Source organism: Heterodontus francisci, chromosome 16 (assembly GCF_036365525.1).
Source record: "Heterodontus francisci isolate sHetFra1 chromosome 16, sHetFra1.hap1, whole genome shotgun sequence".
NCBI lineage: Eukaryota > Metazoa > Chordata > Chondrichthyes > Heterodontiformes > Heterodontidae > Heterodontus > Heterodontus francisci.
Genome location: NC_090386.1, coordinates 94,123,232 through 94,150,420, shown reverse-complemented (window position 1 = coordinate 94,150,420; position 27,189 = coordinate 94,123,232). Strand labels below are relative to the sequence as shown.

The window sequence follows — 27,189 nt, the reverse complement described above, 5'->3', positions numbered from 1 at the left end:
TTTTCAGTTGGTATTGTTAGCCGTGTCTTCTTTGATAATGTTAGCCATTTGTCAGTCAGTAATGTTAGCCATTTGTCAGTCGGTAATGTTAGCCTTGTCAAAGTCGGTAATGTTAGCCGTTTGTCAGTCGGTAATGTTAGCCGTTTGTCAGTCGGTAATGTTAGCCGTGTCTCAGTCGGGAATGTTAGCCGTGTCTCAGTCGAGAATGTTAGCTGTGTCTCGGTCGGTAATGTTAGCCGTTTGTCAGTCGGTAATGTTAGCCGTGTCTCAGTCGGTAATGTTAGTCGTTCGTCAGTCGGTAATGTTAGCCATTTCAGTTGGTAATGTTAGCTGTTTGTCAGTCGGTAATGTTAGCGGTTTGTCAGTCAGTAATGTTAACCGTGTATCAGTCATTAATTTGAGCCGTTTGTCAGTCAGTAATGTTAACCGTGTCTCAGTCGGTAATGTTAGCCATTTGTCAGTCGGTAATGTTAGCCGTTTGTCAGTCGGTAAAGCTAGCTGTTTGTCAGTCAGTAATGTTAGCAGTGTCTCAGTCGGTAATGTTAGCCGTGTCTCAGTCGGGAATGTTTGCTGTTTGTCTGTCGGTAATGTTAGCCGTGTCTCAGTCGCTAATGTTAGCTGTGTCTCAGTCGGGAATGTTAGCCGTTTGTCAGTCGGTAATGTTAGCCGTGTCTCTGTCGGTAATGTTAGCCGTTTGTCAGTCGGTAATGTTAGCTGTATGTCATTCGGTAATGTTAGCCGTGTCTTAGTCGGTAATGTTAGCCGTGTCTTAGTCGGTAATGTTAGCCGTGTCTCAGTCGGTAATGTTAGCCGTTTGTCAGTCGGTAATTGTAGCTGTTTGTCAGTCAGTCATGTTAGCTGTTTATCATTCATGAATGTTAGCTGTTTATCAGTCGGTAATGTCAACCGTGTCTCAGTCGGGAATGTTAGCCGTGGCTCAGTCAGGGATGTTAGCCGTTTGTCAGTCGGTAATGTTAACCGTGTATCAGTCATTAATTTTAGCCGTTTGTCTGTCGGTAATGTTAACCGTGTCTCTGTCGGTAAAGTTAGCCATTTGTCAGTCAGTAATGTTAGCCATGTCTCAGTCGGGAATGTTAGCCGTTTGTCAGTCGGTAATGTTAGCTGTTTGTCAGTCAGTAATGTTAGCTGTTTGTCAGTCAGTAATGATGGCCGTTTTCAGTCGGTAATGTTAGCCGTTTGTCAGTCGGTAATGTTAGCCATTTGTCAGTCGGTAATGTTAGCTGTTTGTCAGTCGGTAAAGTTAGCCGTGTCTCAGTTGGTAATGTTAGCCATGTCTCAGTCGGTAATGTTAGCTGTTTGTCAGTCAGTAATGTTAGCTGTTTGTCAGTCAGTAATGATGGCCGTTTTCAGTCGGTAATGTTAGCCGTTTTCAGTCGGTAATGTTAGCCGTTTTCAGTCGGTAATGTTAGCCGTTTGTCAGTCGGTAATGTTAGCCATTTGTCAGTCGGTAATGTTAGCCGTTTGTCAGTCACTGATGTTAGCCGTGTCTCAGTCGGTAATGTTAGCCGTTTGTCAGTCGGTAATTGTAGCTGTTTGTCAGTCAGTAATGTTAGCTGTTTATCATTCATGAATGTTAGCCATTTGTCAGTCGGTAATGTTCGCCGTGTTTCGGTCGGTAATGTTTGCTGTTTGTCAGTCGGTAATGTTAGCTGTTTGTCAGTCGGTAATGTTAGCCATTTGTCAGTCGTTAATGTTAACTGTTTGTCAGTTGGTAATGTTAGCTGTTTGTCAGTCAGTAATGTTTGCTGTTTGTCAGTCAGTAATGTTTGCTGTTTGTCAGTCAGTAATGTTAGCCGTTTGTCAGTCGGTAATGTTAGCCGTTTGTCAGTCGCTAATGTTAGCCCTTTTTCAGTCGGTAATGTTAGCTGTTTGTCAGTCAGTAATGTTAGCGGTTTGTCAGTCAGTAATGTTAACCCTGTATCAGTCATTAATGTTAGCCGTTTGTCAGTCGGTAATGTTAGACGTGTCTCAGTCAGTAATGTTAACCGTTTGTCCGTCGGCAATGTTAGCCATGCCTCAGTCGGTAATTTTAGCCGTTTGTCAGTCGGTAATGTTAGTCGTTTGTCAGTCGGTAATGTTAGCCATGACTCAGTCGGTAATGTTAGCTGTTTGTCAGTCGGTAATGTTAGCCGTGTCTCAGTCGGTAATGTTAGCCGTTTGTCAGTCGGTAATGTTAGTCGTTTATAAGTCGGTAATGTTAGCCGTTTGTCAGTCGGTAATGTTAACTGTTTGTCAGTCGGTAATGTTAGCCGTTTGTCAGTCGGTAATGTTAGCCGTTTTTCAGTCGGTAATGTTAGCTGTTTGTCAGTCAGTAATGTTAGCGGTTTGTCAGTCAGTTATGTTAACCTTGTATCAGTCATTAATCTTAGCCGTTTGTCAGTCGGTAATGTTAGCCGTTTTTCAGTCGGTAATGTTAGCCGTTTGTCAGTCGGTAATGTTAGCCGTTTGTCAGTCGGTAATGTTAGCTGTTTGTCAGTCGGTAATGTTAGCGGTTTGTCAGTCAGTAATGTTAGCTGTGTCTCAGTCGGTAATGTTAGCCGTATGTCATTCGGTAATGTTTGCTGTGTCTTAGTCGGTAATGTTAGCCGTTTGTCAGTCGGTAATGTTAGCCGTTTGTCAGTCACTAATGTTAGCCGTGTCTCAGTCGGTAATGTTAGCCGTTTGTCAGTCGGTAATGTTAACTGTTTATCATTCATGAATGTTAGCTGTTTGTCAGTCAGTAATGTCAACCGTGTCTCAGTCGGTAATGTCAACCGTGTCTCAGTCGGGAATGTTAGCCGTGGCTCAGTCAGGGATGTTAGCCGTTTGTCAGTCGGTAATTTTAACCGTGTCTCTGTCGGTAAAGTTAGCCGTTTGTCAGTCGGTAATGTTTGCCATGTCTCAGTCGGGAATGTTAGCCGTTTGTCAGTCGGTAATGTTAGCTGTTTGTCAGTCAGTAATGTTAGCCGTGTCTCGGTCGGTAATGTTAGCCATATCTCAGTCGGGAATGTTAGCCCTTTGTCAGTCGGTAAAGTTAGCTGTGTCTCAGTCGGTAATGTTAGCCATTTGTCAGTCGTAATGTTAGCCGTGTCTCGGTCGGTAATGGTAGCCATCTCTCAGTCGATAATATTCGCCGTTTGTCAGTCGGTAATGTTAGCCATTTGTCAGTCGGTAATGTTAGCCCTGTCTCGGTCGGTAATGTTAGCTATGTCTCAATCGGTAATGTTAGCCATTTGTCAGTCGGTAATGTTAGCCGTGTTTCAGACGGTAATGTTCGCTGTTTGTCAGTCTGTAATGTTAGCTGTTTGTCAGTCGGTAATGTTCGCCTTTTGTCAGTGTTAATGTTAGCTGTTTGTGAGTCGGTAATGTTAACCGTGTCTCGGTAGGTAATACTTTCACCTCTTGATTCAGAAGGTGGTGGATTCGGGGCTGCTCTGGAGACGTGAGCACAAGTTTCAGACTGACACTCCCAGTGCCTGTACTGAGGGAGGTGCTGCATTGTTGAAGTTGCCGTCTTTCGGATGAGACGTCGAACCGATGCTCTGTCTGTCCCCTCAGTTGGACATAAAAGATCCTGCAGCATTATTCTGAAGAAGTGCAGGGGAATTCTCCCTGGTGTCCTGGTCAACATTTAACCCTCGACCAAAATCACTGAAAAATACATTATCCACTCATTTTCATATTGCTGTTTGTGGGAGCTTGCTGTTCACAATTCAACTGCCGTGTTTCCTACATTACATCAATGACTGCACTTCGAAAATACTTCATTGGCTGTGAAGCTCTTCGGGACATTCTGAAATTGTGAAAGGCGCTTTATAAATGCAAGTTTTTTCTAGTTGTGACCCTAGCTACAGTTCAAATAGCCCCAGTCAGGAGTCTGTTTCCCTTTCTCATGCTTTCTGTTTCTCAACTTGTTTTGCAGACGTTCCAGTAAATATTCGTCCTGCAGTGAAAACCATGGAATCAAGCCACCAACACCAGAGCAGTATCTCACCCCCCTGCAACAGAAGGAAGTCTGCATCAGACACCTGCGGGCAAAGCTGAAGGAGACGGAGGAGAAACTGGATGAGAGGTATTGCTGATTCTTGATTGTACAAGGAGTCAGGATATGGCACCGATCAACCTTTACAGACATGGCCCACTGCTGGTCAGTAGAGCATGGCCCAGCCACTGGTCAGTACAACATGGCCCACTGCTGGTCAGTACAACAAGGCCCAGCCCCTGGTCAATACAATATGGCCCTGTCCCTGGTCAGTACAACAAGGTCCAGCCCCTGGTCAATACAATATGGCCCTGTCCATGGTCAGTACAACAAGGTCCAGCCACTGGTCAGTACAACATGGCACTGCCCCTGGTCAGTACAACATGGCACTGCCCCTGGTCAGTACAACATGGCCCAGCCACTGGACAGTACAACATGGCCCAGCCACTGGCCAGTACAGCATGGCCCAGCCACTGGCCAGTAAAACATGGCCCAGCCCCTGGTCAGTACAACATGGCACTGCCCCTGGTCAGTACAACATAGCCCAACCACTGGTCAGTACAACATGGCACTGCCCCTGGTCAGTACAACATGGCCCAGCCACTGGACAGTACAACATGGCCCAGCCACTGGCCAGTACAGCATGGCCCAGCCACTGGCCAGTACAACATGGCCCAGCCACTGGCCAGTACAACATGGTCCTGCCCCTGGTCAGGACAGCGTGGCCCAGCCCTTGGTCAGTACAACGTGGCCCAGCCCCTGGTCAGTACAGCATGGCCCACTGTTGGTCAGTACAGAAGGCCCAGCCACTGGTCAGTACAGCAAAGCCCTGCCCCTGGTCAGTACAGCATGGCCCAGCCGCTGGTCAGTACAGCAAAGCCCTGCCCCTGGTCAGTACAACGTGGCCCAGCCGCTGGTCAGTACAACATGGCCCAGCCGCTGGTCAGTACAGCAAGGCACAGCCCCTGGTCAGTACAGCATGGCCCAGCCGCTGGTCAGTACAACATGGCCCAGCCGCTGGTCAGTACAACATGGCCCAGCCCCTGGTCAGTACAGCATGGCCCAGCCGCTGGTCAGTACAGCAAGGCACAGCCGCTGGTCAGTACAACATGGCCCAGCCCCTGGTCAGTACAACATGGCCCAGCCCCTATTCAGTACAGCATGGCCCAGCCCCTGGTCAGTACAGCATGGCCCAGCCGCTGGTCAGTACAGCAAGGCACAGCCGCTGGTCAGTACAGCATGGCCCAGCCCCTGGTCAGTACAACGTGGCCCAGCCGCTGGTCAGTACAACGTGGCCCAGCCCCTGGTCAGTACAACATGGCCCAGCCCCTGGTCAGTACAACGTGGCCCAGCCCCTGGTCAGTACAGCATGGCCCAGCCCCTGGTCAGTACAGCATGGCCCAGCCGCTGGTCAGTACAGCATGGCCCAGCCACTGGTCAGTACAGCATGGCCCAGCCCCTGGTCAGTACAGCATGGCCCAGCCGCTGGTCAGTACAGCAAGGCACAGCCGCTGGTCAGTACAACATGGCCCAGCCCCTGGTCAGTACAACATGGCCCAGCCCCTGGTTCAGTACAACATGGCCCAGCCCCTGGTCAGTACAGCATGGCCCAGCCGCTGGTCAGTACAGCAAGGCACAGCCGCTGGTCAGTACAACATGGCCCAGCCCCTGGTCAGTACAACATGGCCCAGCCCCTGGTCAGTACAGCATAGCCCAGCCGCTGGTCAGTACAGCAAGGCACAGCCGCTGGTCAGTACAGCATGGCCCAGCCCCTGGTCAGTACAGCATGGCCCAGCCGCTGGTCAGTACAGCAAGGCACAGCCGCTGGTCAGTACAACATGGCCCAGCCCCTGGTCAGTACAACATGGCCCAGCCCCTGGTCAGTACAGCATAGCCCAGCCGCTGGTCAGTACAGCAAGGCACAGCCGCTGGTCAGTACAGCATGGCCCAGCCCCTGGTCAGTACAACATGGCCCAGCCTCTGGTCAGTACAACATGGCCCAGCCCCTGGTCAGTACAGCATGGCCCAGCCGCTGGTCAGTACAGCATGGTCCAGCCACTGGTCAGCACAGCCTGGCCCAGCCACTGGTCAGTACAACATGGCCCAGCCACTGGTCAGTATAGCATGGCGCAGCCACTGGTCAGTACAACATGGCCCAGCCACTGGTCAATACAACATGGCCCAGCCACTGGTCAGTACAACATGGCGCAGCCACTGGTTAGTACAACATGGCCCAGCCACTGGTCAGTACAACATGGCCCAGCCACTGGTCAGTATAGCATGGCGCAGCCACTGGTCAGTACAACATGGCCCAGCCACTGGTCAATACAACATGGCCCAGCCACTGGTCAGTACAACATGGCCCAGCCACTGGTTAGTACAACATGGCGCAGCCACTGGTTAGTACAACATGGCCCAGCCACTGGTCAGTACAACATGGCCCACTGTTGGTTAGTACAGCATGGCCCAGCCACTGGTCAATACAGCATGGCCCAGCCACTGGTCAGTACAACATGGCCCACTGCTGGTTAGTGCAGCATGGCCCAGCTACTGGTCAGTACAACAGGGACCAGCCGCTGGTCAGTACAACATGACCCAGCCACTGGTCAGTATAGCATGGCCCAGCCACTGGTCAGTACAGCATGGCCCAGCCACTGGTCAATACAACATGGCCCAACCACTGGTCAGTACAACATGGCGCAGCCACTGGTCAGTACAGCGTGACCCAGCCACTGGTCAGTACAACATGGCTCAGCCACTGGTTAGTACAACATGGCCCAGCCACTGGTCAATACAACATGGCCCACTGCTGGTTAGTACAGCATGGCCCAGCCACTGGTCAATACAACATGGCCCACTGCTGGTTAGTACAGCATGGCCCAGCCACTGGTCAGTACAGCATGGCCCAGCCACTGGTCAATACAACATGGCCCACTGCTGGTCAGTACAGCATGGCCCAGCCACTGGTCAGTACAGCATGGCCCAGCCACTGGTCAATACAACATGGCCCACTGCTGGTTAGTACAGCATGGCCCAGCCACTGGTCAGTACAACAGGGACCAGCCGCTGGTCAGTACAACATGACCCAGCCACTGGTCAGTACAAGGACCAGCCGTTGGTCAGTAGAGCATGGCCCAGCCACTGGTCAGTACAGTATGGCCCAGCCACTGGTCAGTACAGCATGGCCCAGCCACTGGTCAGTACAATAAGGACCAGCTGCTGGTCAGTACAACATGACCCAGCCACTGGTCAGTAGAACATGACCCAGCCCCTGGTCAGTACAACATGGTCCAGCCATTGGTCAGTACAGCATGGCCCAGCCACTGGTCAGTACAACAAGGACCTGCCACTGGTCAGTACAACATGACCCAGCCACTGGTCAGTACAACATGACCCAGCCACTGGTCAGTAGAACATGACCCAGCCCCTGGTCAGTACAACATGGCCCAGCCACTGGTCAGTACAACATGGCCCACTGTTGGTCAGTACAGCATGGCCCACTGTTGGTCAGTACAGCATGGCCCAGCCACTGGCCAGTATAACATGACCCAGCCACTGGTCAGTAGAACATGGCCCAGCCGCTGGTCAGTACAGCATGGCCCACTGTTGGTCAGTACAGCATGGCCCAGCCACTGGCCAGTACAATGTGGTCCAGCCCCTGGTCAGCACAGCATGGTCCAGCCCCTGGTCAGTACAAAATGACGCAGCCACTGGTCAGTAGAACATGACCCAGCCGCTGGTCGGTACAGTATTGCCCACTGTTGGTTAGTACAGCATGGCCCAGCCACTGGTCAGTACAACATGACCCAGCCACTGGTCAATGCAACATGGTCCAGCCCCTGGTCAGTACAACATGGCCCAGCCACTGGTCAGTACAACATGGCCGGCCACTGGTCAGTACAAAATGGTCCAGCTGCTGGTCAGTACAACATGATCCGGCCACTGGTCAGTACAACATGACCCAGCCACTGGTCAGTAGAACATGTCCAGCACAGCCCTGCCGCTGGTCAGTACAGCATGGCCCAGCCGCTGGTCAGTACAGCACAGCCCAGCCACTGGTCAGTACAGCAAGTCCCAGAAGCTGGTCAGTACAGCGTGGTCCAGCCACTGGTCAGTAGAACATGACCCAGCCCCTGGTCAGTACAACGTGGCCCAGCTGCTGGTCAGTACAACATGGCCCAGGCCCTGGTCAGTACAGCAAGGCACAGCCGCTGGTCAGTCCAGCAAGTCCCAGCCGCTGGTCAGTACAGCAAGTCCCAGCCGCTGGTCAGTACAGCGTGGTCCAGCCACTGGTCAGTACAGCATGGCTCAGCCCCTGGTCAGTACAACATGGCCCAGCCGCTGTTCAGTATAGCATGGCCCAGCCCCTGGTCAGTACAACATGGCCCAGCCGCTGGTTAGTACAGCATGGCCCAGCCGCTGGTCAGTACAGCATGGCCCAGCCCTTGGTCAGTACAACATGGCCCAGCCGCTGGTCAGTACAGCGTCCCAGCCGCTGGTCAGTACAGCGTGGTCCAGCCACTGGTCAGTACAGCAAGGCCCAGCCACTGGTCAGTACAGCATGGCCCAGCCACTGGTCAGTACAACATGGCCCAGCCACTGGTCAGTATAGCATGGCCCAGCCACTGGTCAGTACAACATGGCCCAGCCGCTGGTCCGTACAACATGGCCCAGCCACTGGTTCAGTACAACATGGCCCAGCCCCTGGTCAGTACAGCATGGCCCAGCCGCTGGTCAGTACAACATGGCCCAGCCCCTGGTCAGTACAACATGACCCATTCACTGGTCAGTACAGCATGGCCCAGCCCCTGGTCAGTACAACATGGCCCAGCCCCTGGTCAGTACAACATGGCCCAGCCCCTGGTCAGTACAGCATGGCCCAGCCACTGGTCAGCACAGCATGGCCCAGCCACTGGTCAGCACAGCATGGCCCAGCCACTGGTCAGTACAACATGGCCCAGCCCCTGGTCAGTACAGCATGGCCCAGCCACTGGTCAGCACAGCATGGCCCAGCCACTGGTCAGTATAGCATGGCCCAGCCCCTGGTCAGTGCAGCATGGCCCAGCCACTGGTCAGTACAGCATGGCCCAGCCCCTGGTCAGTACAGCATGGCCCAGCCACTGGTCAGCACAGCATGGCCCAGCCACTGGTCAGTACAACATGGCCCAGCCACTGGTCAGTATAGCATGGCGCAGCCACTGGTCAGCACAGCACGGCCCAGCCACTGGTCAGTATAGCATGGCGCAGCCACTGGTCAGTATAGCATGGCCCAGCCACTGGTCAGTATAGCATGGCCCAGCCACTGGTTAGTACAACATGGCCCAGCCACTGGTCAGTACAACAGGGACCAGCCGCTGGTCAGTACAACATGACCCAGCCACTGGTCAGTATAGCATGGCCCAGCCACTGGTCAGTACAGCATGGCCCAGCCACTGGTCAATACAACATGGCCCAACCACTGGTCAGTACAACATGGCCCAGCCACTGGTCAGTACAGCATGGCCCAGCCACTGGTCAATACAACATGGCCCAACCACTGGTCAGTACAACATGGCCCAGCCACCGGTTAGTACAACATGGCCCAGCCACTGGTCAATACACCATGGCCCACTGCTGGTTAGTACAGCATGGCCCAGCCACTGGTCAGTACAGCATGGCCCAGCCACTGGTCAATACAACATGGCCCACTGCTGGTTAGTACAGCATGGCCCAGCCACTGGTCAGTACAGCATGGCCCACTGATGGTTAGTACAGCATGGCCCAGCCACTGGTCAATACAACATGGCCCACTGCTGGTTAGTACAGCATGGCCCAGCCACTGGTCAGTACAGCATGGCCCAGCCACTGGTCAATACAACATGGCCCACTGCTGGTTAGTACAACATGGCCCTGCCACTGGTCAGTACAGCATGGCCCAGCCACTGGTCAATACAACATGGCCCACTGCTGGTTAGTACAGCATGGCCCAGCCACTGGTCAGTACAACAGGGACCAGCCGCTGGTCAGTACAACATGACCCAGCCACTGGTCAGTACAAGGACCAGCCGTTGGTCAGTAGAGCATGGCCCAGCCACTGGTCAGTACAGCATGGCCCAGCCACTGGTCAGTACAATAAGGACCAGCCGCTGGTCAGTACAACATGGCCCAGCCGCTGGTCAGTACAACATGACCCAGCCACTGGTCAGTAGAACATGACCCAGCCCCTGGTCAGTACAACATGGTCCAGCCATTGGTCAGTACAGCATGGCCCAGCCACTGGTCAGTACATCGAGGACCTGCCACTGGTCAGTACAACATGACCCAGCCACTTGTCAGTACAACATGACCCAGCCACTGGTCAGTAGAACATGACCCAGCCACTGGTCAGTACAGCATGGCCCACTGTTGGTCAGTACAGCATGGCCCACTGTTGGTCAGTACAGCATGGCCCAGCCACTGGCCAGTATAACATGACCCAGCCACTGGTCAGTAGAACATGGCCCAGCCGCTGGTCAGTACAGCATGGCCCACTGTTGGTCAGTACAGCATGGCCCAGCCACTGGCCAGTACAATGTGGTCCAGCCCCTGGTCAGCACAGCATGGTCCAGCCCCTGGTCAGTACAAAATGACCCAGCCACTGGTCAGTAGAACATGGCCCAGCCACTGGTCAGTACAACATGGCCCACTGTTGGTCAGTACAGCATGGCCCAGCCACTGGCCAGTACAATGTGGTCCAGCCCCTGGTCAGCACAGCATGGTCCAGCCCCTGGTCAGTACAAAATGACCCAGCCACTGGTCAGTAGAACATGACCCAGCCGCTGGTCGGTACAGTATTGCCCACTGTTGGTTAGTACAGCATGGCCCAGCCACTGGTCAGTACAACATGACCCAGCCACTGGTCAATGCAACATGGTCCAGCCCCTGGTCAGTACAACATGGCCCAGCCACTGGTCAGTACAACATGGCCGGCCACTGGTCAGTACAAAATGTCCAGCTGCTGGTCAGTACAACATGATCCAGCCACTGGTCAGTACAACATGACCCAGCCACTGGTCAGTAGAACATGTCCAGCACAGCCCTGCCGCTGGTCAGTACAGCATGGCCCAGCCGCTGGTCAGTACAGCACAGCCCAGCCACTGGTCAGTACAGCAAGTCCCAGAAGCTGGTCAGTACAGCGTGGTCCAGCCACTGGTCAGTAGAACATGACCCAGCCCCTGGTCAGTACAACGTGGCCCAGCTGCTGGTCAGTACAACATGGCCCAGGCCCTGGTCAGTACAGCAAGGCACAGCCGCTGGTCAGTCCAGCAAGTCCCAGCCGCTGGTCAGTACAGCAAGTCCCAGCCGCTGGTCAGTACAGCGTGGTCCAGCCACTGGTCAGTACAGCATGGCTCAGCCCCTGGTCAGTACAACATGGCCCAGCCGCTGTTCAGTATAGCAAGTCCCAGCCGCTGGTCAGTACAGCATGGCTCAGCCCCTGGTCAGTACAACATGGCCCAGCCGCTGTTCAGTATAGCATGGCTCAGCCCCTGGTCAGTACAACGTGGCCCAGCCACTGTTCAGTACAACATGGCCCAGCCGCTGTTCAGTATAGCATGGCTCAGCCCCTGGTCAGTACAACAAGGCCCAGCTGCTGGTCAGTACAGCATGGCCCAGCCACTGGTCAGTACAACATGGCCCAGCCACTGGTCAGTACAGCAGACGCACTGCTGGTCAGTACAGCATGGCCCAGCCACTGGTCAGTACAACAAGGCCCAGCCTCTGGTCAATACAGCATGGCCCAGCCACTGGTCAGTACAGCAAGGCCCAGCCACTGGTCAGTACAGCCAGGCCCAGCCGCTGCTCAGTACAGCATGGTCCAACCACTGGTCAGTACAGCAGGCCCACTGCTGGTCAGTACAGTATGGTCTAGCTGACCATTCCAAAACAGCCTGGCACTGACCCACGCCTACCGAGCTCTTAGCTGACTGACTCCACAGTGACTGCTTCTGCACAGGTTGGTGTTGATCGAACCCTACAGACTGTATAGTTCCTTTGTGGCCTGGCTTGAACTGATCCAGCATGGGTCAGTTATTTTCTGGTCTCTTCTGCTGATATTGTGGAGGATCCACGGTTTACAAGCTGACAGTCTACGTAACTTGGTGGAAACCCTGTTCACGCACATTAGCGGGTTATCTGTTGATGTTCTGCTGAATTTACAATGGCAGAGATTGGAGGAGCAAAGGGATTTGGGTATCCATGTACACAGATCACTCAAATCTAGAGAACTGATACAAAAAAAGAATCAAATAGCTAATGGAGTAATGGGTTTGATATCTCACGATAGTTGGAATACAAAAGGGAGGAATTTTTTCTGTAGTTGTACACATCCTTGGTCAGTCTGATCTGGAGTAACCGTGTTCAGTTCTGGTCAGACTCCATCGGGAGTAACTGTGTTCAGTTCTGGGCCCCGCACCTCAGGAAGGATCTATTGACCTTGGAGAGGGTGTAGATTCACCAGAATGATACTGGCGCTAAAAGGGTTAAAGAATGAAGACTGCATGCATGTGGTTTCTGTTTCCTTGAGTTTGAAAGGTTGAAGGATGATCTAATTGAAGTGGTTAAAATGATGAAATGATTCAACAGAGCGGATAAAGAGAAACAGTTTGCACTGGGGAAAAGTCCAGAACAAGGGAGCACATTCTTAAAATCAGAACAAGAAATGCTGGAAATACTCAGCAGGTCTGGCAGCATCTGTGGAGAGAGAAGTAGAGCTAACGTTTCGGGTCAGTGACCCTTCTTCAGAACATTTTGCTCTCGTGCTCTCAACGGATGTCCTACTATTTTAAGATTTTTATTAAAAGGACTGATGACCCAGTGCTGTGTTTCCTTCTCTCCTGATGGCACTGACTTTCGGTGGGTTTCACTTCTGCAGGAGCCCAATACGCACCCCCACCCCCCCCAATCTCACCAAGCACCCATTCTCTGAGCATGGTCTGGACTTTGAGTATTGGCAGGCTATTCAACCGTGGGGATGTTTGAAGCCAAGGCTGATCATGTGACCACCACCCAAATCCATGAACTGTCCACCAAGGGTCACTAGACCCTGATAAGGATCCAGCACTCTAGCTGATTCTTCCCCTTCCCGCTCCCCAGGAACTAATTCTAGTCCCTTAAAGCAACAGTTAGTTTAGCACAGGATTTGAAGCTGAGCCTCTCCTTGTCTGCTAGTCTGCAGATGTTCCGAAGAAGGGTCACTGACCCGAAACGTTAACTCTGCTTCTCTCTCCACAGATGCTGCCAGACCCGCTGAGTATTTCCAGCATTTCTTGTTTTTATTTCAGATTTCCAGCATCCGCAGTATTTTGCTTTTATTCTTAAAATCAGGGCTAGGCCATCCAGGAGTATAATCAGGAAGCACTTTTTTCCAGAGGGTAGTGGAGATCTAGTGCACTCTGCTTGAAAAGGCTCTGAATGCTGGGGTGGGGGAAGGGCAGTTGGTGCTTTCAAGACTGAGAGATTTTTGTTGGTTAAGGTTATTGAGGGATATGGAGCAAAGTTGGGTAAATGAAGTTAATGTACAGATCAGCCATGATGTAATTGAAGGGCAGAACAGGCCAGAGGGGCTGAATGGCCTCCTGTTTCTATGAATTTTAATGATTGATAATGGGTGACTAACACGCTGTCCCTGTGGTTTTCACAGGGGTGGGGAAGTGGAGGACCTGAAATTGCAGCTGTCCAGGATGCAGGAAGACTGGATTGAGGAGGAGTGTCACCGTGTGGAGGCTCAGCTCTCACTGAAGGAGGCCAGGAAGGAGATCAAGCAGTTGAAGCAGGTGATCGACACGGTGAAGAATAACTTGGTGGAAAAGGATAAAGGCATCCAGAAATACTTCATTGACATTAACATCCAGAACAAGAAGCTGGAGACCCTGCTGCACAGTATGGAGCTGGCCCAGGATGGTGCATCCCAGTCTGCCACCGGCTCCCCAGCCAAGTCTCTGACCCGCAGTTCCACCTACACCAAGCTGAGTGAGCAGGAGGCCGATCTGCAGACCATCGATGGCACTGATCTGCCGCACCACGGCTCCCTCGCCTCCGGGATCAATCGTGCGGCTGAGGCTGCCGCCGCCGCAGCCTTCACTGCGAGGTCCTTTCTCCACCCAGCCGGCATGCCCGAGGGAGGTGGTCCTGCAGCCGGGACCCAATGGGGCGCTGTCCGGGAGCAGGGCATCCAGACTGACCCCTCTCCCCGAGATCCTGACTTGGAAGCGATAGCGGAAAAGGTCCTGAGGTCCAGTGCCTTCAGTCCCGGCGGCCTTACCGCGGGGCCGGAGAACCTGAGACCACCCCCCGACTATCAGACTCTTCAGAGCCTCAGCGGGACCCTGAATCTGCAGCCCATCAACTCCCGCTCAGCTCCCGCAGGAGCGGTGGCTGAGACCCCTGGAGCGGGAGTACTGCAGACGCCCATCCAGCCTGAGCCAGACGAAGCTACCACGCGGGTGGCCCACTGGAGCCGCTATTACATTGTGGACCTGCTGGCAGTGACGGTGCCAGCCATCCCCACCATAGCCTGGATTGTCAGCACCCAGCGAGGCAGCTCTCAGCCTCTCTACAACATCGGCGTATTGCTGCGCAGCTGCTGCGTCATCGCTCTGCAGTCCCTGCGACGACTGAGCGCCAACGCTCCTTCCCCTAATCGTCCTCCATCCTAGCCCACAACCGCTGCCTTCCCCCACCCCCACGCACCCTCAAATACCCTCCTACCTCTCCTCCATTCCTTCACAGTGAGACTCAAAAGTTGTACCATTCCCACTATCAGAATCAGCTGTTTGCACTACTGTTAACAAATCATTGATGCACAAATATATGTAGATTATCACAGATGAGCCAGTGTTTGAAAGCTGGGACTTTACGTTGCATTGCATGGCTGAGAAACATCCAATGCATCAGATACTCCTGGGACCATCTCCACTGCACTTCAAAAGCTCCATATTGGTGTTGTCATTATTTAAAGACAAAGTATGAAACCTTTTTTTCCAGTTTCATCAGCGGCACAGTTACGAAATGCCGCTTCCACACCACCAGGTGCAATGTAAATTTGAAAAGCGTAATAACTTTTCAATGAGAAGGGTTTGTCTCGGTCCTTGTTCACCCTGAGCTGTTGCAGATGTTCAACAATCGCTTGTAACTGTGGCCCTAATCCCACATGTTTCTGTAAGAATTGCTGTACGTTTGCAGTAAAGGGAACACTCAGATTCTCTATCTTGTCCCCTTTTATGTGGCACTGACCCAGTTATGTATTTATTTATGAAGTTTTAATTTTGTGAATCTTTGCACTGATCACGATGAAATGCATTGCCTCTTGGAAGTGGAAAAGGGGTATTTTTGCATTTCTGACACCCAGATCAGGAAGTAAACATTGGGCTAAAGTCGCCAACCTGCACTCAAAGGGAGATCGGGTCCCTCCCTACAATGTGCCTCAGCCCCAAATCTCACCACCACTATAGTTATCCTGCTCCCTCCCTGCATCTGATAATCAGCTAGTGCCAGATTAGTGGCATCTGATCTTGGAGTTGGATTGAGGCTTGCTAAGCTCGTTTAACAGTAGGCTCTTACTGGGACTTAAAGGATTAAATTAGGAGGGCAGGTTGCATAGACTAGCCTTGTGTTCCCTTGAGTTTAGAAGATTGACTGGTTATCTGATCAAGATGTCTAAAACAATTAAAGGATTTTATAGTATAGATACAGAGAAAATATTTCCTGTGTTGCGGAAATCAAGAATGAGGGGACACCATCTTAAAATTAGAAATAGGTAATTTAGAAGTAAAATCAGGAAGCATTTTTCACACAAAGAGTAGTGGAAATCTGGAATTCTCCCCCCAAAAAGCTGTGGATGCTGGGGGCGTCAGTTGGAGTTTCAAGATTGAGATTGACACGTTTGTTAGGTAAGGGGTTGAATGGCCTCCTCCTGTAGAAGGGGGATGATGTCATTGACTCAAGTCTGAGCTGCGTTTGAACTCAGACCCAAGAGTGAAAGAGCAGTGTCTTAATCCATTTTCTCACTCAGTAACCCCTCCACAGAACCAGATTTTAAAAGTTGAGGATTTATTTCCGAATATTTTCCTGTGGATCCTTTCATGGAATGTTGCACAGACAGCAACCAGCAAATTAACCAATATTCAAACTGGTACTAACCTTAAACAGTTTTTTTTTACTTAAATACTCAAGAACAACTCTCAGGATTCAATGACCTGGCCTCACCCAGTGCCATGCAGAGACTAGCAGACAGGCGAGGCTCAGCTTCAAATCCTGTGCTCAACTAACTGTTGCTTTAAGGGACTAGAATTAGTTCCTGGGGATCGGGAAGGGGAAGAATCAGCTAGAGTGCTGGATCCTTATCAGGGTTGAATGACCCTTGGTGGACAGTTCATGGATTTGAGTGGTGGTCACATGATCAGCCTTGGCTTCAAACATCCCCACGGTTGAATAGCCTGCCAATGAAGAGTCCAGACCATGCTCGAAGAATGGGTGCTTGGTGAGATGAGGGGGGGCCGTATTGAGCTCCTGCAGAAGTGAAACCCACCGAAAGTCAGTGCCATCAGGAGAGGAGGAAACACAGCACTGGGTCATCAGTCCTTTTAATAAAAATCTTAAAATAGTAGGACATCCGTTGAGAGCACGAGAGCAAAATGTTAGATCAATCGAGAGAGTGTGAATGAGCAACTAGTTCACATCACAAATTCAGGTCATTTTCAGATAGGCATTCAGCAAGGGATTGTGTTCAGCGACCATAGATTATGGATTTTAATTTGTAAGCTAGAAAACCTGGCTGTGCAGTGAGTCGTGTTTATTGGGTGTGTAGAATGTTCCGGGCTATTTTTAAACATAAGCGAGGAGGGGCTGCTCTTTAAATCAATTCATCACTACATAAGGTAGAGGAAGGTAACTGCATTCTTCACATTCCATTTATTTTTTCTTAATTCATTCTTGGGATGCAGGTGTGGCCCACAAGGATGGCATTTATTGCCCAATTTCCTGGCTGCCCTAAGAAAGTGGGGGTTGGTGGTGACCACCTTCTTACCATTGAAAGTTTTAATGGTTATTGTGCCAGGTAATGGAATATTGAGCCAGTTCACCATGAAGGGACCACGATATTTGTCCAGGTCAGTGGAGCATGTGACTTGGAGGTGTTGGTGTTGCCATTGCCTTGGACAGTGTCGCTGCTGGCAAGGCCTCGCCTGACATTTCCACATGAACCATGACCCCCCAGGGTGTACCTTGCTGGAATTTTCCTTATCCACTCAATAGCAAATCTAGGCAGAGGTCGTGCACTGAAGCCCAGCAGACTCGCCAGAAACATGTCAGAGGTTATCTTGTCCGATGATGTCTTTGTTTTGTGTGTGACCATGTTCAAATTGTTATGTATGTGGCACTGACTGTGAGGGCTGACAGTTGCTGCAAAGCAAGTTGACCCCCAAACCTGAACCCTTTGGTGTCTGACAGATAATTAAAGGGCTTCATTGCGTGTTCCGTTGATCTCCTGTACCACCGACATTGTAGCAATCAGGGTGAGTTGTACTTGAAATAAAACACATGAAAACTCCGGGCACCTTGCGTAATCACTGCAGAAAATAATTCCAGGGAACCTGAAATACTAATGTGAAAAAATGCTAGAATTGTAGAACGTGTCCTTCAGCATGTGAGAAGGGAGGTTCACCAGCAGCGCTGTTTACCTTTGAGTTTATCCACTGAGACCTTCAGCATACAGGATGGTGCAGGTTCCATCACTAGGCTCACCTCAGCTGGGAGTTGGCCTTATAAGACATGCATTTTTAGAGCGCAGTTCACAATGTCAGGATGTCCCAAAGCGATTTAGAGCCAATGAATACTGTTTGAAGTGTAGTCACTGATGTACGAAACAGGGCAGCCAATTCACAGCAAGCTCCCACAAATACAATGAGCTAATAACCAGATAATCTGTTCTGGGGTGTTGGTTGAGGAATAACTAATAGTTAAGACACCAGGGAGAACTCCCTTGCTCTTTGAATAGTATCATGGTAGCTTTTACATTCACCAGAGGGCAGCCAGGGCCTCGCATTGACACCTCAGCACTGTACTGGGAAATGCCAGCCTGGATTTAGTGCTCAAGGCCAGACAAGTGTCATGACTGTGCTGCTTTACTGTTTAATTACTTTTCACCAAATATTGTCCATTTTACTTCTCCATGCTCATTAGAGCAATTAGAAAAAGCTGTGTCACCTGTATCCAGGATCTGGTCAAGGTATTTGCCCTCTTAGTTCATTCCTTAGTAATAGTGTGTTGCTTGGGGAGGGAGAAGGAGCGTGTGTGTGCATGTGTGTCTTTTTTTTTATTCATTCATGGGATGTGGGCATTACTGGCCAGGCCAGCATTTATTGCCCATCCCTAATTGCCCTTGAGAAGGTGGTGGTGAGCTGCCTTCTTGAACCGTTGCAGTCCATTTGGGGTAGGTATACTCACATTGCTGATAGGGAATTCCAGGATTTTGACCTAGCGACAGTGAAGGAACGAGTTCCAAATCAGGATGGTGTGTCACTTGGAGGGGAACTTGCAGGTGGTGGTGTTCCCATGTATTTGCTGCCCTTGTCCTTCTTGTTGGTAGAGGTCGCAGGTTTGGAAGGTGCTGTCTAAGGAGCCTTAGTGCATTGCTGCAGTGCATCTTGTAGATGGTACACACTGCTGCCACTGTGCATCAGTGGTGGAGGGAGTGAATGTTTGTGGATGGGGTGCCAATCAAGCGGGCTGCTTTGTCCTGGATGGTGTCGAGCTTCTTGAGTGTTGTTGGATCTGCACCCATCCAGGCAAGTGGAATGTATTCCATCACATTCCTGACTGGTGCCTTGTAGATGGTGGACAGGCTTTGGGGAGTCAGGAGGTGAGGTACTCGCCTCAGGATTCTTAGCCTCTGACCTGCTCTTGTAGCCACAGTATTTATATGGCTACTCCAGTTCAGTCTACATTTGTTTTGTGTGTGTGTCTGGGTCTCTTGCCAAGTGGCTGTGTTCATGCATGTCTGCATCTGTGCACGTGTGTTTTTGTGTACGAGTGCGTGTCTGGGTCTCTTGTCATGTGACTGTGGCCCATGATTCGGGCAATAAATTATATGGAAATGGAGAATGTTTCAATTGACCAGTACTGGAATAAGGCTGCTCTCGATGACTGTGGCATTCGCTGCCTCTTTGATTCACACCTACTGCAACTATGAAAATGTTGGAGAAACAGGCTGGGACCCAGACACACCAGGGCCTGAGCTCCACTGACACGGCATTGTGACTGAGCCAGACCCAGAAGCACAACTTGCAGAATTTCGGGGACATTACTCAAAAAACATGGTCCTTGCTCCATCAGCTGCATATTTTGGTTGGGGGAGGATGTTGCAGGTTCATCTCTCCACTCCCCCATATTGTTGTATATGTTTGGGCCCTGAGGGGGAGGGGGTGAGGCAATACATTTTACTTCTAAATTGGATGTTATTCCAACTCTAGCCTCTTGTCCAAGTCTCCATTTCCTTCATCCCACTGTTGGTGACTGTGCTTGCACCTGTCTAGATTCTAAGCTCTGGAATTCCCACCTTTAATCCCCCTATTTCTTGCTCCTCCTTTAAGATGCTTCTTAAAACCTACCTCTTTGACCAAGCATTTGACACCTGTCCTAATATGCCCTTATGTGGCTTGGTGTTAAATTTTGTTTGAAAACATTCCTGTGAATTCACCAACAGAAATGCCTGTTGGCCTACATCAACACATGGCTTGTTCCTGGGCTACAATGAGAAAAATGCAAGTCCTGCGGGTTCATGCAGCGTGAAGTGATTTTAATGATTAATATTGTAATTTTATCAGTTACATTTGACGATCACAAGGAGGTTGAAGCAGAGCTGAAAAATTAATTCACTTCAAACATGTGGTGAGATCACAAACCCTTTGCTGAGAGCTTGGGGATGATATTGGTTTCAGGATAGGAGAGAATTGGCAACGATGAAAAAGAAAATGGGACTGCGTGTAAAATGGGCTGTCGATCCGCTGTTGCCATGTACCATGACTTCCTAAGATCAATTTAACCCCCACTTGTATCTGTAGAAAAGGTGAACTGAATGCCAGTGAACCCTGAATATTGAACATTATGAAACACACAAACATGGGTCTTAATTCACCCGTGCGCAGGTCTGGACTCAACACACTCACTCAGCCCTCACCCGAGTCTTAACTCACGCCATGCCCAGGCCTTAACTCGTGATGCACCCACATCTTGACTCATGACACAAAGAATAAAATCAAGTAAAATTGGCACTACCGTCTTATGTTGTAAGAATTGCAGTTGTACTACCCAGAGATCAACAATTCTAAACAACTGTGAGAGCACAATAACTCCCTCTAGCTTCTGGTCTTGGTGCTGAGGATATTATTTAAATAGTACAAAATCTGGGTACTGTTTGGAGGGGTGATGGGATTTTATCAACCATAAGCTTTGAAAAGCACCTTGAACTCGTCAGAGGGACCTCCGTCGAAACAAATTAAACTCATGCACAGTCACAACAGATTCTCCAATCAGACAATCCCAGCAAGGAGTGGTGACTGCAGGAGCACACACCTCTAACCCATGTGGTACTTGCCTGCATCTACTCGGTGCTGATCTGGAGGGATAATTTTAACCTAACTTGCTGGGCAGGAACCCCACGGAATCAGGTAGAACTCTGGTTTTATCCCTCCCACCTGCCGTAACTCTCCGTCGGGCAGAGTGTAAGATGGGTGGGTCGGGTTTCAGTTGCCTTCTGAATGTACAAATTGGGAATGTGTTTTGTTCTCTAGCACTGACTGTCTTCACCTGGTTAAAACACAAAAAAAAATGACACTAACAGAAACAATAAGCTCAGAATATTTCCATAGCTCTCCTCTAGTTTTGTGTGCTTGATTGTGATTTTTCTATTTCCACTCCGTGTCCATTCCCCACAATGGCTGCCTGTTCAGGAATTCAAGGGCTTGAAGAGGGCCCTGGTTTATAAATTTCAATATTCTCCACCTATTGACCAATAGCTGGGCTCCCGCCAGTGAGACCCTGGCCAATAGCTGGGCTCCAGCCAGTGAGACCCTGGCCAATAGCTGGGCTCCAGCCAGTGAGACCCTGGCCAATAGCTGGGCTCCAGCCAGTGAGACCCTGGCCAATAGCTGGGCTCCAGCCAGTGAGACCCTGGCCAATAGCTGGGCTCCAGCCAGTGAGACCCTGGCCAATAGCTGGGCTCCAGCCAGTGAGACCCTGGCCAGTAGCTGGGCTCCAGCCTGTGAGACCCTGGCCAGTAGCTGGGCTCCAGCCTGTGAGACCCTGGCCAGTAGCTGGGCTCCAGCCTGTGAGACCCTGGCCAGTAGCTGGGCTCCAGCCTGTGAGACCCTGGCCAGTAGCTGGGCTCCAGCCTGAGAGACCCTGGCCAGTAGCTGGGCTCCAGCCTGAGAGACCCTGGCCAGTAGCTGGGCTCCAGCCTGAGAGACCCTGGCCAATAGCTGGGTTCTGGCTGGTGTGACCCTGACCAATAACTGGGAGCCCATCACTGGTTATGATACAATTTCTGTATGATGATTGGTCAAGGCCACAAGTTTAAAACATGCTATTCCCATTTTTGTTACGTAAAATTTCCAATTTTTTTTTTTTTTACAATCTTTAATGGATGTCAATGAATGATTCTATTTGCAAATCAGTGCCCTCAGTATTGACCTTTCCTGAAAGCTTGAAGGATGTGTTTACAGTTATATCAACCTGGAGCACGCACATTAAGAATTCAACCCAAAAACGTTTAAAAATGGATAGGGCATGAGAGGGGTTAACGACAGGGAATTATACAATGAACAGAGAGCATAACATGGATTAATGTAAACCCCACCAGGAACTGACACATCAACACAATATACAGGTGAGAAAAGAGCGGAACTGAAATCCAACTGCTTAACTTAGGCGAGATCACAACCTGGACAGTTCCACATTGGATCACTGTTGTGATTGACTTGGAGAGGATTCTGCAGGACCTGTTCTTACACCTCAGGGGTGGAGTGATCCATCAGGGACACAAGGCCTGAGGACATCCTGTTGGAATAACAAACATAGGATCAGACTTGGGCAACATCTGTAACCAACAACTTGCAATTCTATAGAAAATGCTGGAAATACTCTGCAGGTCTGGCAGCGTCTGTGGAGAGAGGAAAACAGAGTTAACATTTCAGGTCAGTGACCTTCATCAGAACTGGGAGAAGTTAGAAATGTAATAGGTTTTGAGCAAGTGAATGTGGGGAGGGTGGGAAGAAGAACAAAAGGCTGTGATAGGGTGGAAGACAGGAGAGATTAAATGACAAAAGGTTTCATGGTGTAAGGCCAAAGGGAGTGGTAATGGGACAAGTAAAAACAAGATGCGACTAGAGGAGGTGTGAATGACAGGATAGCTGCCATTTGAACACAAAGTAAAGGAATTAACAGAGAAACAAAAGAAAAAAACAGCAAAGAAACATGAGACAAAATGGGGGCAGAGATTATAATCTGAAATTGTTAAACTCAATGTTAAATCCAGAAGGCTGTAAAGTGCCCAGTTGAAAGTGCTGTTAATCGAGCTTGCTTTGAGCTTCACTGGAACACTGTAGCAGGCCAAGGACAGGAAGCACAAAGTGGGATCAAGGTGGAAAATTAAAATGACAAGCAACTGGAAACTCGGGGTCACACTTTCAGACTGAACTTAGGCATTCCACAAAGCGGTCACCCAGTCTGCATTTGGTCTCCCCAATGTAGAGGAGACCACATCATGAGCAGTGAATACAATATACTAAGGAAAAGCAAATCGCTGTTTCACCTGGAAGGTGTGTTTGGGGTCTTGGATAGGTTAAGTGAGTGGGCAAAAATTTGGCAGATGAAGTACAATGTGGGAAAACATGAGGTTGTCCACTTTAGCAGGAAGAATAGAAAAGAAGAATATTATTTAAATGGAGAGATTGCAGAACTTTGCAATACAGAGGGATCTGGGTGACCTGGTACATGATTCACAAGAAGTTAGTATGCAGGAACAGCAAGTGATTAGGAAAGCAAATGGAATGTCATTTATTGCAAGGGAATGGAATACAAAAGAAGGAGGTTTTGCAACAGTTGTATAGGGCATTAGTGAGACCACATCTGGAGTACTGTGTACAGTTTGGTCTCCTTACTTAAGAAAGAGTATCAGTACATTAGAAACAGCTCAGACAAGGTTCACTCAACTGATTTCTGGGATCAAGGAGTTGTCTTATGAGGAAAGGTTGGACAGGTTGGGCCGATAGCCATTGGAGTTTAGAAGAATGAGAGGTGATCTTATAGAAACATATAAGATCCTGAAGGGACCCGACAGGGTGGATGTCGAAAGGATATTTGCCTTTGTGAGAGAGACTAGAAGTAGGGGACACAGTTTAAAAATTAAGGGTTTCCCATTTAAGACTGAGATGAGGATAAATGTTTTCTCTGAGGGTCTTTAGTCTGTGAAATTCTCTTTCCCAGAGAGCAGTGGAGGCGGGGTCATTGAATATTTTTAAGGCTGAGATAGATGGATTCTTGATTGACAAGGGAGTCAAGGGTTATAGCAGGAAAGTAGACAGGGAAGTAGAGTTCAGGCCACAATCAGATCAGCCATGATCATATCAAATGGCAGAGCAGGCTAGAGGGGCTGAATGGCCTATTCCTGCTCCTAATTTGTATGCTTGTATGTATGGTGGGAAGGGAGGAGGTAAAAGGGCAGGTGTTGCATCTCCTGCACTTGCATGGAAAGGTGCCATAGGAAAGGGAGGGGCTGTTGGGTGTTACTGAGGAGTGGACCAGGATGGGAGCGAGCAGTCCCTTTGGAATGCTGAAAGGGGAGGGGAGGGGAAGATATGTTTGGTGGTGGCATCACGTTGGTTGTGGCAGAAATGGCAGAGGATGATTTGCTGAATGCGGAGTCCGGTGGGGTGGAAGGTGAGGACAGGGGGAACCCTATCCTGGTTCTGGGAAGGAGGGGAAGGGGTGAGAGAAGTGGCTGAAATATAACAGTCACATTTGATGAACCCGTCAACCATGGTGGGGGGCATCCTTGGTTGAGGAAAAAGGAAGACACATCGGCAGCGCTAGTAACTAAGGTTGCATCACTCTGTTCTCAATTTTTTGGCCCTAACCATCTGTTTTTTTTATTCGTTCGTGAAATGTGGGCATTGCTGGCTAGGCCAGCATTTATTGCCCATCCCTAATTGCCCTCGAGAAGTTGGTGGTGAGCTGCCTTCTTGAACCGCTACAGTTCTTGGGGCGTAGTACACCCACAGTGCTGTTAGGAAGGGAGTTCCAGGATTTTGACCCAACGACTGAAGGAACAGCAATATTGCTCAAAGTCAGGATGGTGTGTGGCTTGGAGGGGAATTTGCAGGTGGTGATGTTCCCATGCATCTGCTGTCCTTGTCCTTCTAGGTGGTAGAGGTCGCGGGTTTGGAAGGTGCTGTCCAAGGAGCCTTGGTGAGTTGCTGCAGTGCATCTTGTAGATGGTACACACTGCTGCCACTGTGGTGGTGGAGGGAGTGAATGTTGAAGGTGGTGGATGTGGTGCCAATTAAGTGGGCTGCTTTGTCCTGGATGGCGTCAAGCTTCTTGAATGTTGTTGGAGCGGCACCCATCCAGGTAAGTACAAAGTATTCCATCACACTCCTGACTTGTGCCTTGTAGATGGTGGACAGGCATTGGGGTGCTAGGAGGTGAGTTACTCATCACAGAATTCCCAGCCTCTGACCTGCTCTTGTAGCCACAGCATTTATGAGGCTGGTCCAGTTCAGTTTCTGGTCAATAGTAACCCCCAGGATGTTGATAGTGAGGGATTCACCGATGGTAATGCCAGTGAATGTCAAGGGGAGATGGTTGGATTCTCTCGTGTTTGAGATGGTCATTGCCTGGCACTTGTGTGGCACGAATGCTAGTTGCCACTTATCAGTCCAATCCCTCAATCATGATGTCACTGAAAGCTAACATGCAGGTGCAGCAAGCAATTAAGAAGACAAATGGTATGTTGGCCTTCATTACAAGAGGATTTGAGTATAGCAGTAAAGATGTCTTACTGTAATTATACCAAACCTTGGTGAGACTGCACCTGGAGTAGTGTGTGCAGTTTTGGTCTCTTACCTAAGGAAAGATATACTTGCCATATAGGGAGAGCAACGAAGGCTCACTAAACTAATTCCGAGGATGAAGGGATGAAGGGGTTGCTAAATTTGCTGATGACACAAAGATAGGTAGGAAAGTAACTTGTGAAGAGGACATAGGGGACTACAAAGGGTCATAGATAGGTTAAGTGAGTGGGCAAATACCTGGCAAATGGAGTATAATGTGGGAAAGTGAAATTGTCCACTTTGGCAGGAAGAATGAAAAAGATTATCTAAATGGTGAGAGATTGCCGAGCTCTGAGATGCAGAGGGATCTGGGTGTCCTAGTGCATGAATCACAAAAGGTTAATATGCAGGTACAGGCACGTAATTTGGAAAGCTAATAGAATGTTAGCGTTTATCGCGAGGGGAATTGAATACAAAAATAGGGAGCTATACAGGGCATTGGTGAGACCACATCTGGAGTACTGTGTACAGTACTGGTCTCCTTATTTAAGGAAGGATGTAAATGCGATGGAGGCAGTACAGAGAAGGTTTATGAGACTAATACCTGGAATGGGCGGGCTGTCTTACGAGGAAAGATTGGACAGTCTAGGCTTGATTCTGCTGGAATTTAGAAGAGTAAGAGGCGACTTGATTGAAACATATAAGATCCTGAGGGGTCTTGACAGGGTGGATGTGGAAAGGATGTTTCCCCTTGTGGGAGAATCTAGAACTAGGGGTTACTGTTTAAAAATAAGGGCTCGTCCATTTAAGACAGAGATGAGAAGAAATTTCTTCTCTCAGAGGGTCGTGAGTCTTTGGAATTCTCTTCCTCAAAAGACGGTGGAAGCAGAGTCTTTGAATATTTTTAAGGCAGAGATAGATAGATTCTTGATAAGTAAGGGGGGGGGGGGTGAAAGGTTATCAGAGGTAGGTGGAAATGTGGAGTAATCAGTTCAGTCATGAACTTGTTGAATGGCAGAGCAGGCTTGAAGGGACAAGTGGTCTACTCCTGCTCCTAATTTGTATGTTTGTATGTCCTATGAGGAAAGATTAAATAGACTGGGCCTTTATTCTCTGGAGTTTAGAAGAATGAGAGATGATTGCATTCAAACATACAAAATTCTTACAGGGCATGACAGGGTTGATGCAGGAAGGACGTTTCCCCTGGCTGGGGAGTTCAGAACCAGGGAACGCAGTCTCAGAATAAGGGGCAGGCCATTTAGGACTGAGATGAGGAGGAATTTCTTCACTCAGAGGGTGGTGAATCTTTGGAATTCTCTGCCCCAGGGTGTCTGTGGAAGCTCAGTTGTTGAGTATGTCCAAGACTGAGATCAAATAGATTTCTATATATCAAAAACATCAAGGAGATAGTGCAGGAAAATGGTGTTGAAGTAGAAGATCAGCCATGATCTCGTTGAATGGCGGAGTGGGCCCGCAGGGCTGAATGGCCTACTCCTGCTCCTATTTCTTGTGTTCGCTACACCTCCATCCGCCACCAGGACAGTCTAAGGGTTCTCCACTTCTTCCTTGAATGGAGGACCAACTAGTTCCCATCCACCACCCTCCTCCTCCACCTGGCTGAACTTATTCTCACATTGAACAACTTCTCCTTCAACTCCCCTCACTTCCTCCAAATAAAAGATGTTGCTATGGGCTGTATGTGTTTGTATGTGTTTGCTACCGCATAGAGTGTGCAGCAGAGAGTGATCTGGGAACTGAGTGTTTCATAAACTGTGAGCTAAGTTGGGAATTTGGTGCAAGTGGGAATTCCTCATAGGACATAAAATCATACGAATTAGGAGCAGGAGTAGGCCACTCGGCCCTTTGAGCCTGCTCCGCCATTCAATAAGGGAAAGGAGATGCTGCTTTTTGTTCTTCCTCCAATAGCTGGATTCTACTTTTGTCCTCATGCTAGGAGACTGTAACTTGCTATTACTTTACTAAATCAGTAACGGGTTACCTGATCAAATAAATAAGTAAGGATAGACCGACATGGCAGGGCAACTGGTGAACCATGACGGCAACATGTGGGAATTTGTAGAATGCACTGCAGTCTCGGACAACCATTTCTGTGCTAAGTGTCTGCAGCATGAGTAACATCAGCTC

At 49.7% G+C, this 27,189-nt stretch overlaps 2 protein-coding genes across 8 annotated transcripts in view; one reads left to right on the top strand and one right to left on the bottom strand.

The window, feature by feature from the left end:
* The window catches only part of LOC137378521 (syntaphilin-like), a 117,635-nt gene extending 100,089 nt beyond the window's left edge, over nt 1-17,546 (top strand). For all 7 annotated transcript variants that reach the window (XM_068048866.1, XM_068048862.1, XM_068048863.1 and 4 more), the window contains 2 exons: nt 3,923-4,072; nt 13,641-17,546. In XM_068048866.1, coding sequence (XP_067904967.1) covers nt 3,923-4,072; nt 13,641-14,655 — 1,165 coding nt within the window. In that variant the 3' untranslated portion in view covers nt 14,656-17,546. The remainder of the gene's footprint in view (nt 1-3,922; nt 4,073-13,640) is intronic.
* Nucleotides 17,547-19,772: 2,226 nt separating this feature from the next.
* LOC137378376 (syntenin-1-like) overlaps nt 19,773-27,189 on the bottom strand; it is a 45,821-nt gene continuing 38,404 nt past the window's right edge. The window contains exon 9 of the mRNA XM_068048646.1: nt 19,773-22,051. Within this exon, the coding sequence (XP_067904747.1) occupies nt 22,000-22,051 (52 nt within the window). The 3' untranslated portion in view covers nt 19,773-21,999. The remainder of the gene's footprint in view (nt 22,052-27,189) is intronic.